Raw genomic sequence first — 17,281 nt, forward strand, 5'->3', positions numbered from 1 at the left:
AAAGTATTTATCATGACACCATTGAGTGACCTCGGGGTTTTAACTTTAGAAATCGCCCAAGACACTAAAATCATTTCCATCGTAAAACTCGTGACTGCAGTCATTTTCCCATAGATGTCTACCATATCTGATCCATTGATGACAAGGAATGTGGCCACATTCCAAGTCACTAGATCGGCCGACCCAAAAGACGGCTCACGATCTCCATAGGTGTACACTAGCCTGAATAAGGACTCACTCCCTAGACAGACCCGAATTCGATTATCCATTAATGGCAAAAGCCACATCAGATAGGTTCCATAGAATAAAACAAAACACGGCATGACAAATATTCATATCATTTTCACATAAAAATATACTTAGGGCATTGCCCTTATTTAAAAAGAAAGCCCACCTCAAGTTCTTAATCCGAAATTATTTCATTTCCCTTGATATCACGTCTCGCTCGCAAGGAATCACCTTTAGCATTTAAATTACACATAAATCAACACAATGAATCAAGTAAATAAATAAGATGCATGCACCCTAATTAAAACCGTTTATCTCGTTTCTCGGTTTTCGATTATTTGGCGGTCGCCTAAAGTCCCTCTGTTGGCTCCTCGTATTTCCACCACGATGTCGGAATAAATTTTCAAAATTTATTTAAGCGTATAATTAAATTATCACAACTATTTTCCTTCGCAATTATATTTATTTCATACTTCGAATTATTCCGAGAATTTAATAAATAATTCCCCACGATTAAATCATCGGCCCAAGGGTTTAATTAATCTGGCCCAAAATAATTATTTACTTAGTCCACCTTATTTCTCCACTTTAAATTTTCAAGCCCAACACAAATTAAATGGAGCCCAAACCAAACAAAACATCCCACTTAATTGCTGAGGCCCAATTTCTAAAAAAAACAAAGGCCCACTATACTCCCATCATCCCCACGCCTCTCTCTTTCTCTCTCCCTATCTCTCAAAATTCTCTGTAACTCACTTATGCAAATTACATCTCAAAACACCAAGCTCATCTCCCTCGTTCCAAAATCGTCCACCGCCGCTCCGTCGGCCAGCGCGCGCTGCCTCTGTCACGCTCGGCCTCCGTCGCCGAGCAGCCACTGTCCGTCGTTGCCATGACACTGCAATCCGGCCGCTGCCCAGCTCCTCCGTCGGCAGTGCCATTTCTCACAACCGGTAAGCTCTCTCTCTCTCCCTTTTCCCCAATCTAAATCTTCTATTAAGTTTTTTTTCTCATTTGTTTGACTCAAACGATATTTTTAGGAATTGAGATCAAAAGTAAGCATTAAAGAATTCAAGCTTTTTTTTTCAAAAGAATTTGTTCCCGTAAACTACTGTGAATATATGGGGCTATGTCATGAGATGGAATGAACATAGTTTCAGAAATTAAACGGTATACCTTTGGAAAGAAGAAGCTTACTAGCAACAGGGGAATTTGAGATCACCTCTCTTTCTCGGTTTCAACTTTGAATGGAAGAGAAGAAAAAAACTGCAATGGAATAGCGTTGAAAATTGGCTGAGATTGTAGGAAGAGATATATAATAATAAATTATGTGGAGATTTGGTTTGTTGGAAAGATTTTAGGGAAGATGGAGATATGAATAAATCTTTTGTTGATAGGTTTGGATAACTATATTTGACCAAGTCAACTAGGAAAAGATTTAATTAGATTAATTTGATTTTTTTTCTTGTTTTTTTCGGGGTGTTACAGTTCTCCTGCAAGGATGACAAATATAAATCGAGAGTAAAATCGAAGGGGCTTACCATCGGGTAGTTTCGGGTGCATCATGCATCACGGGGCGTGCAGAGCATGGGCGAGAAGGGCAAGACACCCGAGCAACAAAATTATTGACATAGCGTGTGGAGAGAGAAATGGAATTAGGCGGATTGATGTATAGTGAATTTTGGAATTATTAATAAAAGAGTGGCAATAAATTTGAAGTTACTAAAAGTTGTTGGAATTCCCGTTGCCAAAGCTGTTGAATGTACGATCACGACTTATCATAAGAAGTTGTATTTTGTGTCATGTAACATGTTACATTGATAAGATAGTAAGATAGTAGTAGTAGTAGTAGTAACTTAATTATTGAAGTCCGATTCAACAATAAGTATAAAGAGTTTGATGGCCACTTTTCATTAATTCCTTATAATCATATACCCCCCCCCCCCCTTAAATTCCTTATATTAATTCACGCTTTTTGAATAAAACTTTAAATGCTCCAGCTGAATTGGCAACTAATTTAATGGTGTCTATATTCATTTTCATTTTCATTTTTAAGTGGGGAGGTTTAAACATTTAGCGCAGCTTTAGATTTTCAGCTGTGATTCTCTAGTTTTTTTTACTGGGATGATTAAATGTGGATATTTGTAAAGATAACATGCTTAATTACAAATTACTATCGGATATGCACAAAATAAAATTAGGGAGCATTTCTTTTGTAGCTCATCCTAGCAAAAATTTAGTTTTATGCAGGAAAAAAAATCATGGGACTACATAGCTGATTTTCTGTTTTACTTGAGAAATTGGCTTTTCATAGATTTTTAGAAATAATAAATGATATGTGGGCTTAGTTTTCTCTTAAAAGGGCTACAAAGTTCTGGGCTACGTTTGATCACTTTGTTACGTGGAAATTGTGATGTTGAACTATACTCATTTGTTATATTCCTCTTTTTGTAAGCCCAATTCTTGTTAATTTATCTATGGGAGTTTCTATTTTTGCTTTTTTTCAAAGTAATAGAACTAGTTTCAGAAATAAAAGATAATAATAATAATATAAGAGGATGATTTTGTATTTTTTATTCACGCATTTATTTTTTAAGATTATTTTCACATTCAGATGTTGGTATCTTTAAGTTCAGTTTTTTATTAAATTATTGTATTAATGACAGATGACTATGAAACAAATTAACAATAGTATATTTTTAATTTGTATCATAATACTTCACCCAATTCACAATAGATCTTCCATCTATGAATTTATTTTTAATGTGCTCTCAGCTATATAACACACGCACTCCTAGAGAATGTTACTTTTCATAGATAACCATCGTTAGTTTGTTTCGTAGTAACCGTTAATTGTTGTTCATAAGTATTGATTTCTAAATGTTACTTTTCCATATATAACTATCGTTAGTTTGTTTCATAGTAACCGTTATTTGTTATTCGTAAGTATTGATTTCTATTTCAAAATAATTGTTACTTTCATTTATAACAATTTTACTTTTCTTATTTGTAGAAACAATTTCATTTATAACAAATGTCGTCATTTCAAACAATAATCACTTGTGCATGCCAAGAAACTCTTTATATTTTGATACTCTTTCCATTCTACTTATTTTAATAGGTTTTAGACATTTATTTCTATATACCAATATATAAAATGGAAATTCAATTCATTACAAAACCTCAACATAAATCATTATTCATCACTTTTTTTCTCACTCTCTCTCCAATTTTAATTATTTACATTAATATTAATTCTTTCCTATTTTATGATAAATACACTTTAAAAATAAGATACATTCTTAAATCATCTATGCCAGAACCTTGTAAATAGAGGAAAGGAAATGAATCATGCCAAAAGTGGTGTAAAAGAGTTTATACATAAGCAAGTGACCAGATTTTCAGCGTAACTGCTGCTGCTTAAACCACGTGATATGTTAACGGCTTTTACTATTCAATCTTATTTTATGACTTTATTAGGCGTATCTGTTTTCTTTCAATTCACGGAACACAACACACCAACTTCTACATCACTCTCCCACTGCCACATTGCCCAGATAATCAAATTATTTTTACTATATTTTCAATTTTCGATTTCCTTTTTTTAATTCATTTGGTCAATCAAATTAAGAAACGCAGGAATTTAAAACTGTTGTACGTTTATAGAATGAAAGGATTAAACTTTTCCTTGAATACATTTTAAATAGCTGGATATTTTTCTCAATCACGCGTTTTTTGTAAAAAGACAAAAAAATATGATATCCTTTAATAGAACGATATCATTAATTGTTTCAAAATTATTTATCCTTAAGCTTACTAAAATGACTCCACTGCTATAAAACAATAGCAGAGAGAGGGAGTACAACGTAAAAAGTAACATCTGATAAAAATATATATCCCACATTTGCGATTCATTTCTTCAACTCCTAGAATTACTCTTGGAAACTCTCTCTCCGCCGCGAATCGCAATGCAGCTCCACTACGCCGCCGCCACCCTCATATCCCTCGCCCTCCTCCTCCTCCTCCCCTCCACCACCAATGCCCAAAACATCACCCGCATCCTCGCTAAACACCCCGAATTCTCCACCTTCAACCACTACCTAACCGTGACTCTCCTCGCCCCGGAGATCAACCGCCGCAAAACAATCACCGTGTGCGCCGTCGACAACGCCGCCATGGACAGCCTCCTCTCAAAGCAACTCACCCTGGGCGCCATAAAAAACGTCCTCTCCCTCCACGTCCTCCTCGACTACTTCGACGCCAAGAAGCTCCACCAAATCACCGACGGCGCCGCCCTCGCCGCCACCATCTTCCAGTCCACCGGCACCGCCCCCGGCTCCTCCGGCTTCGTCCAGATCACCGTCCTCAAGGGCGGCAAGGTCGGCCTCTCCCCTCAGGACGCCGCCAACACCACCGCCGCCACCTTCGTCAAATCCGTCGAGGCCGCGCCCTACAACCTATCCGTGATCCAGATCTCTGCCGTGCTTCCCTCGCCCGCAGCAGAGGCCCCCGCCCCTGCTCCGAGCGAGGTCAACCTCACCTCCGCCCTGTCCGCCCGCGGCTGCAAGGCCTTTGCAGCCGCGCTGACCGACAACATAGCGGCGGAGGAGACTTTTAAAGGGAATGTGGAGAGCGGATTGACCGTCTTCTGCCCCGGCGACGCCGCGATGAAGAGCTTCATGCCCAAATTCAAAAACCTAACAGCGGAAGGGAAGCAGTCGTTGCTTGAGTATCACGGAATGCCGGTCTACGAGTCGCTATCCGGTTTGAGATCCAGCAATGGGGCGGCGAACACGCTGGCAACCGACGGATCGAAGCGGTTCAGCATCACGGTGCAGAACGACGGCAATGAAGTCACCGTCAAGACGCCGATCGTCACGGCGAAGATCGTCTCCACCGTTTTCGATAAGGATCCGTTGTCGATTTTCCAATTGGATAAGGTTTTGTTGCCGTCGGAGCTGTTCAAGTCGGATCTGGCGCCTTCTCCGGCTCCGGAAGGAGGTCATCATGCCAAGGCGCCGAAGCCGTCGAGTAGAGACGAATCGCCGCCGGCACCGGCGGGTCCGGCTGACTCACCGGTGGATGGACCCGACGGAGATGCGGCGGATCAGGATCAGCATTCCGATGGCGGTGCGCCTAGATTTGTCGGTTATGGTGTGATTTTTAGTCTTGGGTTTGCGCTGCTACAGTTGTGAGCTTTTATTTATTTTTCTTTTTTTATTTGTTTTGGTTTTCAGTTTCGTTTTGCCAATTTAGATGTGCTTTTTTTTTTCAATTTTTATTAAGGCCTAGAAAGTTGACAAGGATGCGTTACATTTAGGGTTGGAGAAAAATACCGAAATGCCGAAATACCGGCCTTATCGTACCGAAAAAATACCAAAAATACCGAATTTTCGGTATACCGTGATTTTCGATACGGTATGATACCTTTCGGTAAGGTAAAGGTATGAATTTTTATATACCGCGGCATACCGAAATTCGGTATATAACGTAATTTAAGGTATATACCGTAAAATATGAATATAATAATATATAAAGTATTTTATATATTTTTAAATTATAAAATTTATTGTAAAATATAATATAATATGAATAAAATATACTAGTATTTAATACCCCGCATTTTATTTAAATTACTATAAAATATAAATAATATTCTAAAAACTCAAATATTCAATTTTCATTGATATTGAAAGTAAGGTATACCGCAAAAGTATGGTATACCGAACTTTGGTACAGCATACCAAAAATGAAGTACGATATCGGTATGAAAATTCTCCATACCGAAAATAAGGTATACCGAAGTTCGGTATACCGAAAATTTTGGTAAGATAAATGTATGTTTTTTTCGCATACCGAATTTACAGTAAGGTATACGGTATGGTGGTTTCGGTAAGGGATACCGTACTATCTGATATGGTGGTTTCGGTAAGGGATACCGTACTATCTGAAATAGATTTGTGGACTTAGTATCTATTTATTGAGGAATTATGAGAAAAAAAATTACTGCCAGCTTTTCTTCTTCCTTTGTTGTAACTGGTGTGTTTGAACTCCTCAATTTGTATGATATTAACTGTCTGCATTAACAAATTATTCGTATCTTTGTGTATTACTACTATTTTGAAGTGCATTAGTATCAATAAAAGACCGTATTACCAATCCGAGTTCAAAAACCATTCCTTGATTAATGTAAACGATGTTTATTTTTCATTTTCCCAATTATATTGATCCAACATAAAATGTGGACATCAACTTACACAATTATGTGCTAAAATAATAGTAGTAGAATTAAAAAAAGATTCGCTGGGTAAGCCAATTTTCTGAGTCTTAGAAAGGGAAAAAAGTGATTTCATAATTTACATTACCTGTTCAATTTACAATCGGTTGGGTAGTTTTGCTCTGATAGCTTTCTCTCAACTTGCCATTTCTGGGTATGATGATTGCTCGGCTGGCATATGAAAATGACTAGCTTTGAACCTTAAAAACTTAAAACTAAAACAATAAAACTTCCTCAAAAAGGTAGGATTTGGCTTTTCATACTACTAATCTACTATAATATAAAATAGTCATATTAAGCTATAAACTTCCCCTTAAATGATAATCTAACTATTTATCTGGATCATTACATCTGAAAATGGATGATCCAAATTTATTTGCGATTTCATATCATTTTCATTTATTGTTCATTTTTGTCCATCATTAACAAAATGCAAAATCATTTTTTTTATCAAAGCATAGTACATTTTCCAAACAACAAAATATAATTTTCCCAACTATTGAATATAATTTTCATAGAAACTTCATTCTAATTTTCCCAACTACACATTCCACTATATGTTTTGAATCTCGTTCAAATAAACACTAACAATTTTTTAATCCAATGCAGCTTGAGTAATTCTTTAATAATTAGATATGTTTATAATTTTGACTAGTAATAAAAAAATAGAAATTCAAGTAGCTATAGTATATTGAATAGGAGAATAACTATACTTGAAGAAGCAATGGCTGTCCTTTTTGGTATGGGAATGGCATTCATATGCATGTCACATGGCTGTGCACATGGTCGATATATGTTCCACAATTAATACTAACAATTCTATGTTTTGACTATCAATTAATGGGTCAGCCGCATCGATGCCAATTTTCATTTATAACGACGCATCGAATTCGGAGAGACCTATTTCGAATGTACACAATCATTCATTAACCTATTAATTCCTCGATTCTATATAAACATTTACTACTATTAAACTTTTGGTCATTTCACTCCACAATAAACGTTTAGTTTGTGGGGTGATTATTTTGTTATTGGAAATTCATATTTTCACTAGCTATGTTTGGATTTTGTGGACGCAAATATTTCAACTAACAAAAAATTATAGTAACAAGCTTATAAAAAGGTTTAATTATCTCATAAAAAAGAAACGAAATGCTTATTATTCGAATTTGATGCTTTTTGTGGTTTACTAGTTTTGAATTTAATTGTGTGAATTTGGTGTATATATACTAAAAAAGGCATGCAGTTTATGTGCAAAAAAGGTACTCCTACTACTGTGAAAACATTTGGGTCTCATTTGTGTTCTATCTATGTGATGGGCTCCCAGTGGCCCATTTTGAAATTCTAACTACATCAGCATGTTTAATTTGAATCAAGGAAATTCTATTTAGGATGATTCTAAATTTCTAATAGTTCACTAACATTTTCATAAATATAGTATACTCATTATTTTTAAATAAGAAACTAAAACAAATTGTTGGAATTAGGAAATCAATTAATTGGAGAACAAGAAGGCAATAGATGAAATTATGGCAAGAATATTGAAGGAAATCAATTAAAGATTATGAAAAATCGAATATAAAGAATATTAGTATAATTATAATATATTTTCCATGTATAGCTAGAATTAGATCCTATAAAAGGTTGTGTAACCATTGAGATAATCAATTCAAGTCATTCACAATGTAGTCTTTAAAGTTCTCCCCGTCTTTTACTTTCCGCAATAATCTTATATTTTCCGCATTATATTTTCTAACATGGTATCAGAGCAGGTTCGATCACATGGATCGATCACTGTCTCTAAAGAAAAAAAAAACCATACCCCAAACTACGAATTCACCATTCGATTCCTTCAATGGAGGCTCCAGGCTCATCGAAGAAGATGATAGCGACGCAGGAAGAGATGGTTGAGGCGAAAGTCCCGCTGGCTTACAGAGACCAGTGCACCCATCTGTTCATCCCCCTCAACAAGTACCGCCAGGCAGAGCTCTACCTGCCATGGAAGTGCAGCTCAGAGCGCCACACCTACGAGAAGTGTGAGTACGAGCTCATCATGGAGCGGATGCTCCAGATGCAGAAGATCCGCGAGCGCGAGGCCCAGCTGAAGTCGCAGCCCATTCCGCTCCTCCCCAAAACCGCCAATGCTTGATTCGACATTTTGACCATGATAAATAATCTTTTTGAGGAAGAAGCTGGAAGTATTTACAGTGCCAGAATGTGGTGCTTGGTCTAACACTGGCATTGCAACCTCAGCACAATCAGAAACCCTATCAGAAAAACATCAAAGCAGGTGGAGGCTTCTGCGATTAGCAACGAGAAGTTCTTCACCAACAAAGTGACGGCATAGCAAGATTCGACGGAAACGGCGTCATAAGCAGCGGCAGCGACTGCCTCTATGGCTGGTGGCGGCGCTGTAAACGATGGTAGCGCTTGGCTGGACGGAGAACTATCCGGCCGAGGGGGATAGGTTAGCCTCAACTGGATAATTATTCGAGATGATTGGAGCAGCGCCTATGCCAGAGAAGAGAAGATATCTTCAGGCAGAAATGGTCCGGAGAAGAAGAAGCAACCGAGAAAGGAGAATCTACTGTCAAAGAGGTGGCAGCCGTGAGAGGTTGTGAACTCACGCTATAATGGATGAAGCGTTTGACTGAGGGGAGATATAACCACTGCCAAACGATTCAATCTCCGAATCAAGGAGAAACTTACCGAGGACGAAGGCGGAGCAACCAACGTATGCGCGGCGAGGGGGAGAGAACTAATGTCGCCACACAGCCGCTGTGAAGAGTTGGTGGGAATGGGATGTCGTCGAGAGGACGTTGAGAACCCATGGCCATAAGATGATGTTAAAGGAACGACCGCGGAAAAAGCCAAAGCCAATAAGAGAAGATGAGGCCTTCTTAAACTAAATGGGAGAAGATAGTGTCGCCACACAGAGATGGGGGACGCACAATGGCCGCGAAACGTCGGCTGTTGAAGAAATAGAAACTGGATTGAAGGAGTGACGGGAGAATTCTCACCGTCGAAGAGGTGGCAGCCGTGAGAGGTTGTGAACTCACATTATAATGGAAGAAGCGTTTGGCTGAGGGGAGATATAACCACTGCCAAATGATTCAATCTCCGAATCAAGGAGAAACTTACCGAGGACGAAGGCGGAGCAGCCAACGTCTGCGCGGCGAGGGGGAGAGAACTAATGTCGCCACACAGCCGTTGTGAAGAGTTGGTGGGAATGGGATGTCGTCGAGAGGACGTTTCACGACCATTGTGCGTCCCCCATCTCTGTGTGGCGACACTATCTTCTCCCATTTAGTTTAAGAAGGCCTCATCTTCTCTTATTGGCTTTGGCTTTTTCCGCGGTCGTTCCTTTAACATCATCTTATGGCAATGGGTTCTCAACGTCCTCTCGACGACATCCCATTACCACCAACTCTTCACAGCGGCTGTGTGGCGACATTAATTCTCTTGTCGAGGAGCCAAATTTGGACCATTCTCGGCCCATTCTAGCACATTGCCAATAAGAGAAGATGAGGCCTTCTTAAACTAAATGGGAGAAGATAGTGTCGCCACACAGAGATGGGGGACGCACAATGGCCGCAAAACGTCGGCTGTTGAAGAAATAGAAACTGGATTGAAGGAGTGACGGGAGAATTCTCACCGTCGAGAAACGAGCAGACTTCGGATGGACGACCAAAAGTATTGTCAGAGAATAATGACATACGGAGCAGAGGCTTCACAGAGTTCAGCGATTACTCGTCGGAGGTAGAATGGATTGAGAGTATGTCACCGAGAAAAGACCCATGAAGAAACATAAAGGAGGCTGATGGTTTCACGTCTTCATTGTTAGGGTCTTCAAAAAGGAGAAATAAATTTGGGCCTAGTAGTTATTAGGCTCAAGAAAGAAAAGAAATGAAAATAATGGACTCATAGTTTGAGTTTGGAATGGACCGAGAATGGTCTGAATTGGCTCCTAGACAAGAGCAAAAATTGTCTAGATTAGCTCTTCGACAAGAGTCAAAACTGTCTGAATTAGCTCCTCGACAAGAGTCAAAACTGTCTAAGATAGCTCCTTGATAAGAGCTTAAACTTTCAATGGAAAAAATGAAAAAAGCTACTTGAAATGAGTCTAAACTTTCAATGAAGAAAAAATAACTCCATGATATGAGTATAAACTATCATTGATGAATTGAAGAAGTTCTATGATACGAGAATAAACTGTCAATGGAAATTGAAGAACTTTTAAATACGAGTATAAACTATTTATCAAACTAAAGATCGCGCAAGTTAAGTGTCGAAAAATTCGATACTCAACTTGAGGGGGAGTGTTGAAATGAGGAAATCAATTAATTGGAGAACAAGAAGGCAAGAGATGAAGTTATGGCCAGAATATTGAAGGAAATCAATTAAAGATTATGGAAAATCATATACAAAGAATATTAGTATAATTATAATATATTTTACATGTATAACTAGAATTAGAGCCTATTGTGTAACCATTGAGATAATCAATTCAAGTCATTCACAATGTAATCTTTAAAGTTCTCCCCTCTTTTACTTTCCGCAATACTCTTTTATTTTTCGAATTATATTTTCTAACACTAATAAGTATTCTATTCACTTTATAAAACTAGTTTCCAAACATCTAAACTACGGATTTTGGTTATTTTTTCTGCTCGTCACTATTTAGTTAAAATACTTGTATACCCTCAATTTAACACCCTTTTAATTTAAGTACGAAATATTAGTGTAAGGGAAATTTAGATTTTGCATATTTTATCCATCTACTACAAGCAAAGTGCACAAGATAGAGATAATGAAAATGAACTAGTAAGATACTATATTGAATTTCTAAGCTAATTTTCAGCGAGATGATAACCAATACTTAGTTAATTCTATGCTGGATTAAAGATGCACTAATAGTTTATAGTTAGTTTTATTAAACAAATTAAATGGGTAGCTTCACACTAGAGCATAATCGTACAAATTAGGTAGTTATGGGGCCGTCTAGCTTTTCTTACTTATTTTCCTACGGCTCCATTGCATGTGATTTCAATATGCATTTTTGTTTAGATTATGACTGACCACAAGGTTTTTTTTTTAGATTAATTTTGTATAATCCAATTTAGAGTTTGATTGATAAATTATTAAAATAGAAAAATTAAATAGTGTTTGAGCATGACACATGGAATTCTGTGTGCTTGAAGAAGTCTAGTTTACAGTTTCCAAGGTTCCTGGATTTCAGTGTCTTCCTGCTTTCCAACCAATCATGCAACTCACCTCGTTGCAATTACTGATTTTCATGCTATAATAATAGGCATAAATTGTAGCATGAGCAGTGGGGCGCCGGCGCCCTAAAACCTGCCATATCCACCGCCACGTCAGCATTTTATCCTCCTACCCTTCCACCTACAGTAAGGCGCCCTAAGAGCATCTCCAGTAAAACTGGACATCAAATAGCCCTCACATAGCCTTCACACTGCCACATCATCAGCACTACAATTCTCCTGCCACATCAGCTTGCCACATCAACTGGACATCAAATAGCCCTCACATAGCCTTCACACTACCTATCCACATCACTAATAACAATTATATAATTTAATTTACAATCGTATCAACATACGGAATTTAATTTACGAGACAAATACGAGAAATTCGAATAATACTATTAAAATTTAGAAAGTACATTAATTTAAAAAAAAGTACAATAATTTTAAAAAAGTACAAAAATTAAAAAGTACAATTAAAAAAGTACAATATTTCTATATGGAAACATAAAACATTCAATGATATCTCTATAAAAGAGAGACAACCTAGAATGATTTTTGTCCCACATCGAATGTGAAACATAAAACATTCAAGGATGTCTCTATAAAAGAGATACAACCTAGAATGATTTTTGTCCCACATCGAATGTGGAACATAAAATATTCAAGGATGTCTCTATAAAAGAGATACAACCTAGAATGATTTTTGTCCCACATCGAATGTGAAACATAAAACATTCAAGGATGTCTCTATAAAAGAGAGACAACCTAGAATGATTTTTGTCCCACATCGAATGTGAAACATAAAACATTCAAGGATGTCTCTATAAAAGAGAGACTACCTAGAGTGGTTTTTGTCCCATATCGAATGTGGAACATAAAACATTCAAGGATGTCTCTATAAAAGAGAGACAACCTAGAATGGTTTCATAATTCGCAAGCCCATTAAATATATATGGGCTATTACGAATTTCTTGTATAAATTTATTTGTAAAAATTGTTTTTAAATATTAAAAACAATTTTCATAAATAAATAGTATTTTTTAATTTTTTTTTAAATTTGAATTTTTAAAATTCGAATTAAAAAAAATTAAAAATTTGACGCCGGTTTGACGCCGACCCGGGGCCTACAATGGCGCCGTGAGGATCGGCGTCAGAACCGGCGTCATCGCGCGAATCGGCATGGCCACGCCGATTTCGCCGACGCCGGTCACAATGGTTCGGCGTCAGAACCGGCGTCGGCGAAAAATCGGCGTCGCGGTTTTGACGCCGGCATTGGAGATGCTCTAAGGCGCGCCCTATATAAATGTTTTCAAATATGTAAATTGACAAACACAGATTTTGCATGTTTTTAAGGACTAGATTTGGCTTGTTTTAATTGTCAATCATGCAAAATATGTTCTTAAATTGCATATGTTATACATTTGGTATTTTTGACGTGTTTGTTGATAAATGATAGAAAAAGATAGAAAAAGGTGAAAAAAGGCCAAAGTGCAGCAGTCTCTGTTCGAGCCCATTCTTCCAGCGATTTTGAAGTCCAGCCAGTGCTTACTGCATGTCATTCTCTTCGTCTTCGAAAGAGCTTCACGTGGATATCTTGCATGTCTCAATCGGAGTTTTGTGGGGAAAGTTATGACAATTCTACGAACGTTGGGCAGTGTAGTCAAAGCTGGCGGAAATTTATGCGGAAATTCACGGAAGAAACGAAATTATTATATTGTGAAGCCAAATCTCTCCTATTTCTTGTAGGGCACGGAATTTATCAAAAATAAACCTTTTTTCCAGCCTATAAATACCTCTGAACCTAATTCATAATCTTTATCTCAAAGCCTCCAATCCTTCCCCTCTCTACACTTCTTCCATTCCATATTCCACCCTTAAATTCATCCATCTTCCATTGGAGCGAAGTTCTGCAGATCCAGGCAAGAGAAGACTGAAGATTGAAGATTCAACCTTGGGTTTTATCAACTTCTTTGACTGAAGATTGAAGATTCAACCTTGGGTTTTATCAATTTCTTTCATGTCTCGTACTTTATTTGTAGTTTTTACTTGTCTATGAGTTAAACATCAATTGTGGAATTTTTGATGAAGATATTCGATTGATTTTCCTTGTTAGCTCTTGTAGTTATTTGATTTATCCTTGCGCTTTCTATATTCAATTGATTAGCTACCTCTTGAATACATGTTAGAGTTGATTAGAGTACTCGGGAGACGAAATTGTTGACTTGGAAAATGGATAATTCACACTTTAATTCAATAGAACTCGGGAGAGTTGAGGTTTCACGTGAGGTCATTGGTCTTAACGATCTTTTAGGAGTTAGATGTTAGAGATTTAAAGGGGACTTTGATTTCAACACCTAATCTACGGATTTCTCACCTCGGGAGAGGGTTTAATCCAGTTAAGTGACCGACTTAATAACTCTAGAGACCGTAATTCAAGAAAGTCGATTGTGTTTTGGATCCTAATATTCTAATGCAAATTAATTAAAAAACACAACGATTAAATGAAAACGACAAATACTACATTGATTAAAAAAAAGTTACACGGATTAGAAATAAAAAAAGTTCTACTCTACAAAATTCCCAACTTCCGTCGCAGCTCATCGATCAACCCCTGGAGGTATTCGGCTCTGACTGGATCCGTACACTTCATGAGGGCGTTGTGCATGTCCAACAACGTCCGCGCTATCAAAGTCGTTGCCAACTCCGAGTAGGCAAGTGCCACCGGGGTCGGGGTAGGGGTCGGGATCGGGATCGGCGATGGGGAGACGGCTTGCGAGGAGGATGTCGCCTTCGCCTTCCCCTTGTTCTTCGCAGCCTTGACGCCTATGGGACGCCGGGAGGACATTGGTGTGGAGGAACTCTCTTCCTCCGTGTACGTCCGGTTGAGGTCCAAGGGATGAGTTCCGCTTTCGCTGCTCGTGTAACCACCAGCGTCGGTGGTCTTCGTCCTCTTCGTCGCACCAGTGTGCAGAATCCCGCCTTGGAACTTCTGCTTGTCCCTCAAGAGCGCCCAGATGCTGAAATGCATGAAGTCGCCGTATAGGGACTGGTACGACAACAGCGCTCTATCGCGCACATCGCTCAAGCTCTCGCCGCTTCCCTGCTCCCTTGAGCACTTCTCGTATTCTGCCGCGAACAGGTTGACTTGCTTCTTCACCTGATCCCAGTGCTTGCGGAGCTGCTCCCTATGGCGCTTATACGCGGTCGGGGGCTTCACCTCATTGTAGCGCTCGGCGATGCGCTCCCAGTACGCGAGCTGCTTTTGGTTGTTCGCGAATATCAGATCCTCCGATATATCCACCCAACACCTCGCCAAGACGAGGGTTTCATCCGGTTGGTAGTTCGTACGTCCGGGGGCGTACTCTTCATTCGTTGCCGGAGGTGGCAACTTGTACGCCCTGTACTTGGTCCGCTTCTTTCTGGCGGGGGCGGCAACGGCGAAGGGGACGGCGGTGCGACGGGAACGGGCGGCAGGGCGAGTTGGAGACGGCTCCATGTCAGAGTGACCGTACGAATTCGTACTGAAATCGGGATCGTACTGCGTGTTGGAGTCGAACGACCGATATTCGTCAGGTTGTGTATCCGGCCAACGTGCACCGTCTCCAAACATCGGGCTATTGGGACTTGAGTGTTCACCGGAATCCATTTTATAGCCTAAGTTGAGAGTGGAAAACTGAATCGAAAGGTTACAAATGAAATGTGAGGTAGGGGTATTTATATAAACACAATTTTCGAATTCTAAAAACAATAAAAAATAAAAAACGCGTTGCATCGTCCGCGTCGCCCACATCGGGCGGCCGATGGCGATGACGATGCCCTATCGTACGCGCTTCGTCCGCAGACTAAGCTTAGGGCGAGGACGACGCATCGTCCATCGTCCGCGCACCCACAGTGGCGGACGATGGCGCGCCCGAGGCATCGGGCGGCCTATCGTCCGCCCCACTGTGGATACTTAGTTTGGGAGATCAAGAATTTCTTTGTTGCTACAAATTTATACTTCCTCCGTCCCAAGGAAGATCATGAGTTCATAATCCTATCTTGGACGACATGGAATGTGGGTCCATATTATTAGTAAGAGAGAGGGAAAAAGTAAGAGAAAAGTAGTGTTAGTGGAATGTAGGATCCATATTATTAGTAAGAGATGGAAAAAAGTAAGAGAAAAGTGATTGAAAACTTTCCCTTTTTAAAATGTGCTTTATTTTTTGTGGATAATCAAAAATGACAAATGTATTATATTTTTCGTAGACGGATGGAGTACATGACTGACTGCGATAAAGGCAATATTTTTTGTTAGTGAAGGTAGAGGATGATTTGTAAACCTTCATAAAAGAGGGCGTAAAAAGCCACCATATATGTTTATTGGCAAATAACAAAACTTTTTAAAGGTTGTATTATTGTGACCTCAAATCCAAGACCTTTAGCACCATTAGGGATGTCAATGTAGCCTGTAACCCGTGGGCTGGCCCGAATAACCCGCCAAATTTATAGGGTTAGGGTTGGAAATTTCTAGCCCGATAAAATCAAAACCCGATTATCCCGCACCCGATTAACCCGCAACCCATTAGGGCCAGACCCGAAAACCCGATGGGCTGGCCCGAAAACCCGATAAAATTTCTATTATTCTATTTTTTACTCCTAATTCGACATTTCATTGATTAATACTCCCTCCGTCCCTGAAAATTTGTCACCTATTTCCTTTTCGTTCGTCCCTAAAAATTTGTCACCTTTCACTTTTACCATTTTTGGTAGTGGACCCTACATTCCACTAACTCATTCACACCCGCATTTTATTATAAACAAATATATAAAAGTAGGACCCACATGCCACCAACTTTTTCAACTCACTTTATATTATATTTCTTAAAACCCGTGCCGGGTCAAATGGTGACGAATTTTGGGGGGACGGAGGGAGTATTAACTAAAAAAATAACTTTCAATTTTATATTAAATATACAAATTATATATTGAATTTTTATTAATATAATAATTGATAAATAAATTAAAAACTTCAAATTCACAAAAAAAAATATTTAAAATTCTACGAAATATCTCAAATATTAGTATTTGATCATGTTTATGATTGAGTTTAAGCATATATCTCAAATATATCATAATTAAATGTTTTACATTGTATGAATATTAGTAATTTTAATCATTATTTATTGGATTGATCGCATGTTAATATTATCGATAGCAACCCGATTAACTCGCTGGGCTAGCCCGAAACCCGAGCTTTTAGGGTTAGGGCTGAGCTTTTATAACCCGAAAGAAATCACAACCCGATTAGCCCGCACCCGATTGACCCGCAACCCGAGTAGGGTTGGACCGAAACCCGACGGACCGGCCCGATTGACATCCCTCTGCACCATGTCTTAATTAATAACTTCTTTTACTAGTAGTACAGCTTAGGAAAATCCAAATCCATTGATTGTATCATTTCCCATTAATATATCTAAAACATATCCGCCAGTAGAGTGTGAATATGAGGATGATGAGCTAGCCAAATTAA

The 17,281-nt window shown here is 38.8% G+C and overlaps 2 protein-coding genes across 2 annotated transcripts; both read left to right on the forward strand.

Moving 5' to 3' along the window:
• Positions 1-4,164: 4,164 nt before the first annotated feature.
• On the forward strand, positions 4,165-5,549 carry LOC121806980 (fasciclin-like arabinogalactan protein 1). The gene has a single exon (XM_042207162.1). It carries the CDS (start codon positions 4,197-4,199, stop codon positions 5,421-5,423), a length of 1,227 nt encoding a protein of 408 aa, XP_042063096.1. The 5' UTR covers positions 4,165-4,196; the 3' UTR covers positions 5,424-5,549.
• A 2,811-nt stretch (positions 5,550-8,360) lies between these two features.
• LOC121807726 (NADH dehydrogenase [ubiquinone] 1 beta subcomplex subunit 7-like) lies at positions 8,361-8,695 on the forward strand. Its single transcript, XM_042208011.1, has one exon. It carries the CDS (start codon positions 8,361-8,363, stop codon positions 8,652-8,654), a length of 294 nt encoding a protein of 97 aa, XP_042063945.1. The 3' UTR covers positions 8,655-8,695.
• Positions 8,696-17,281: the final 8,586 nt, after the last annotated feature.

Source organism: Salvia splendens, chromosome 6 (assembly GCF_004379255.2).
Source record: "Salvia splendens isolate huo1 chromosome 6, SspV2, whole genome shotgun sequence".
NCBI lineage: Eukaryota > Viridiplantae > Streptophyta > Magnoliopsida > Lamiales > Lamiaceae > Salvia > Salvia splendens.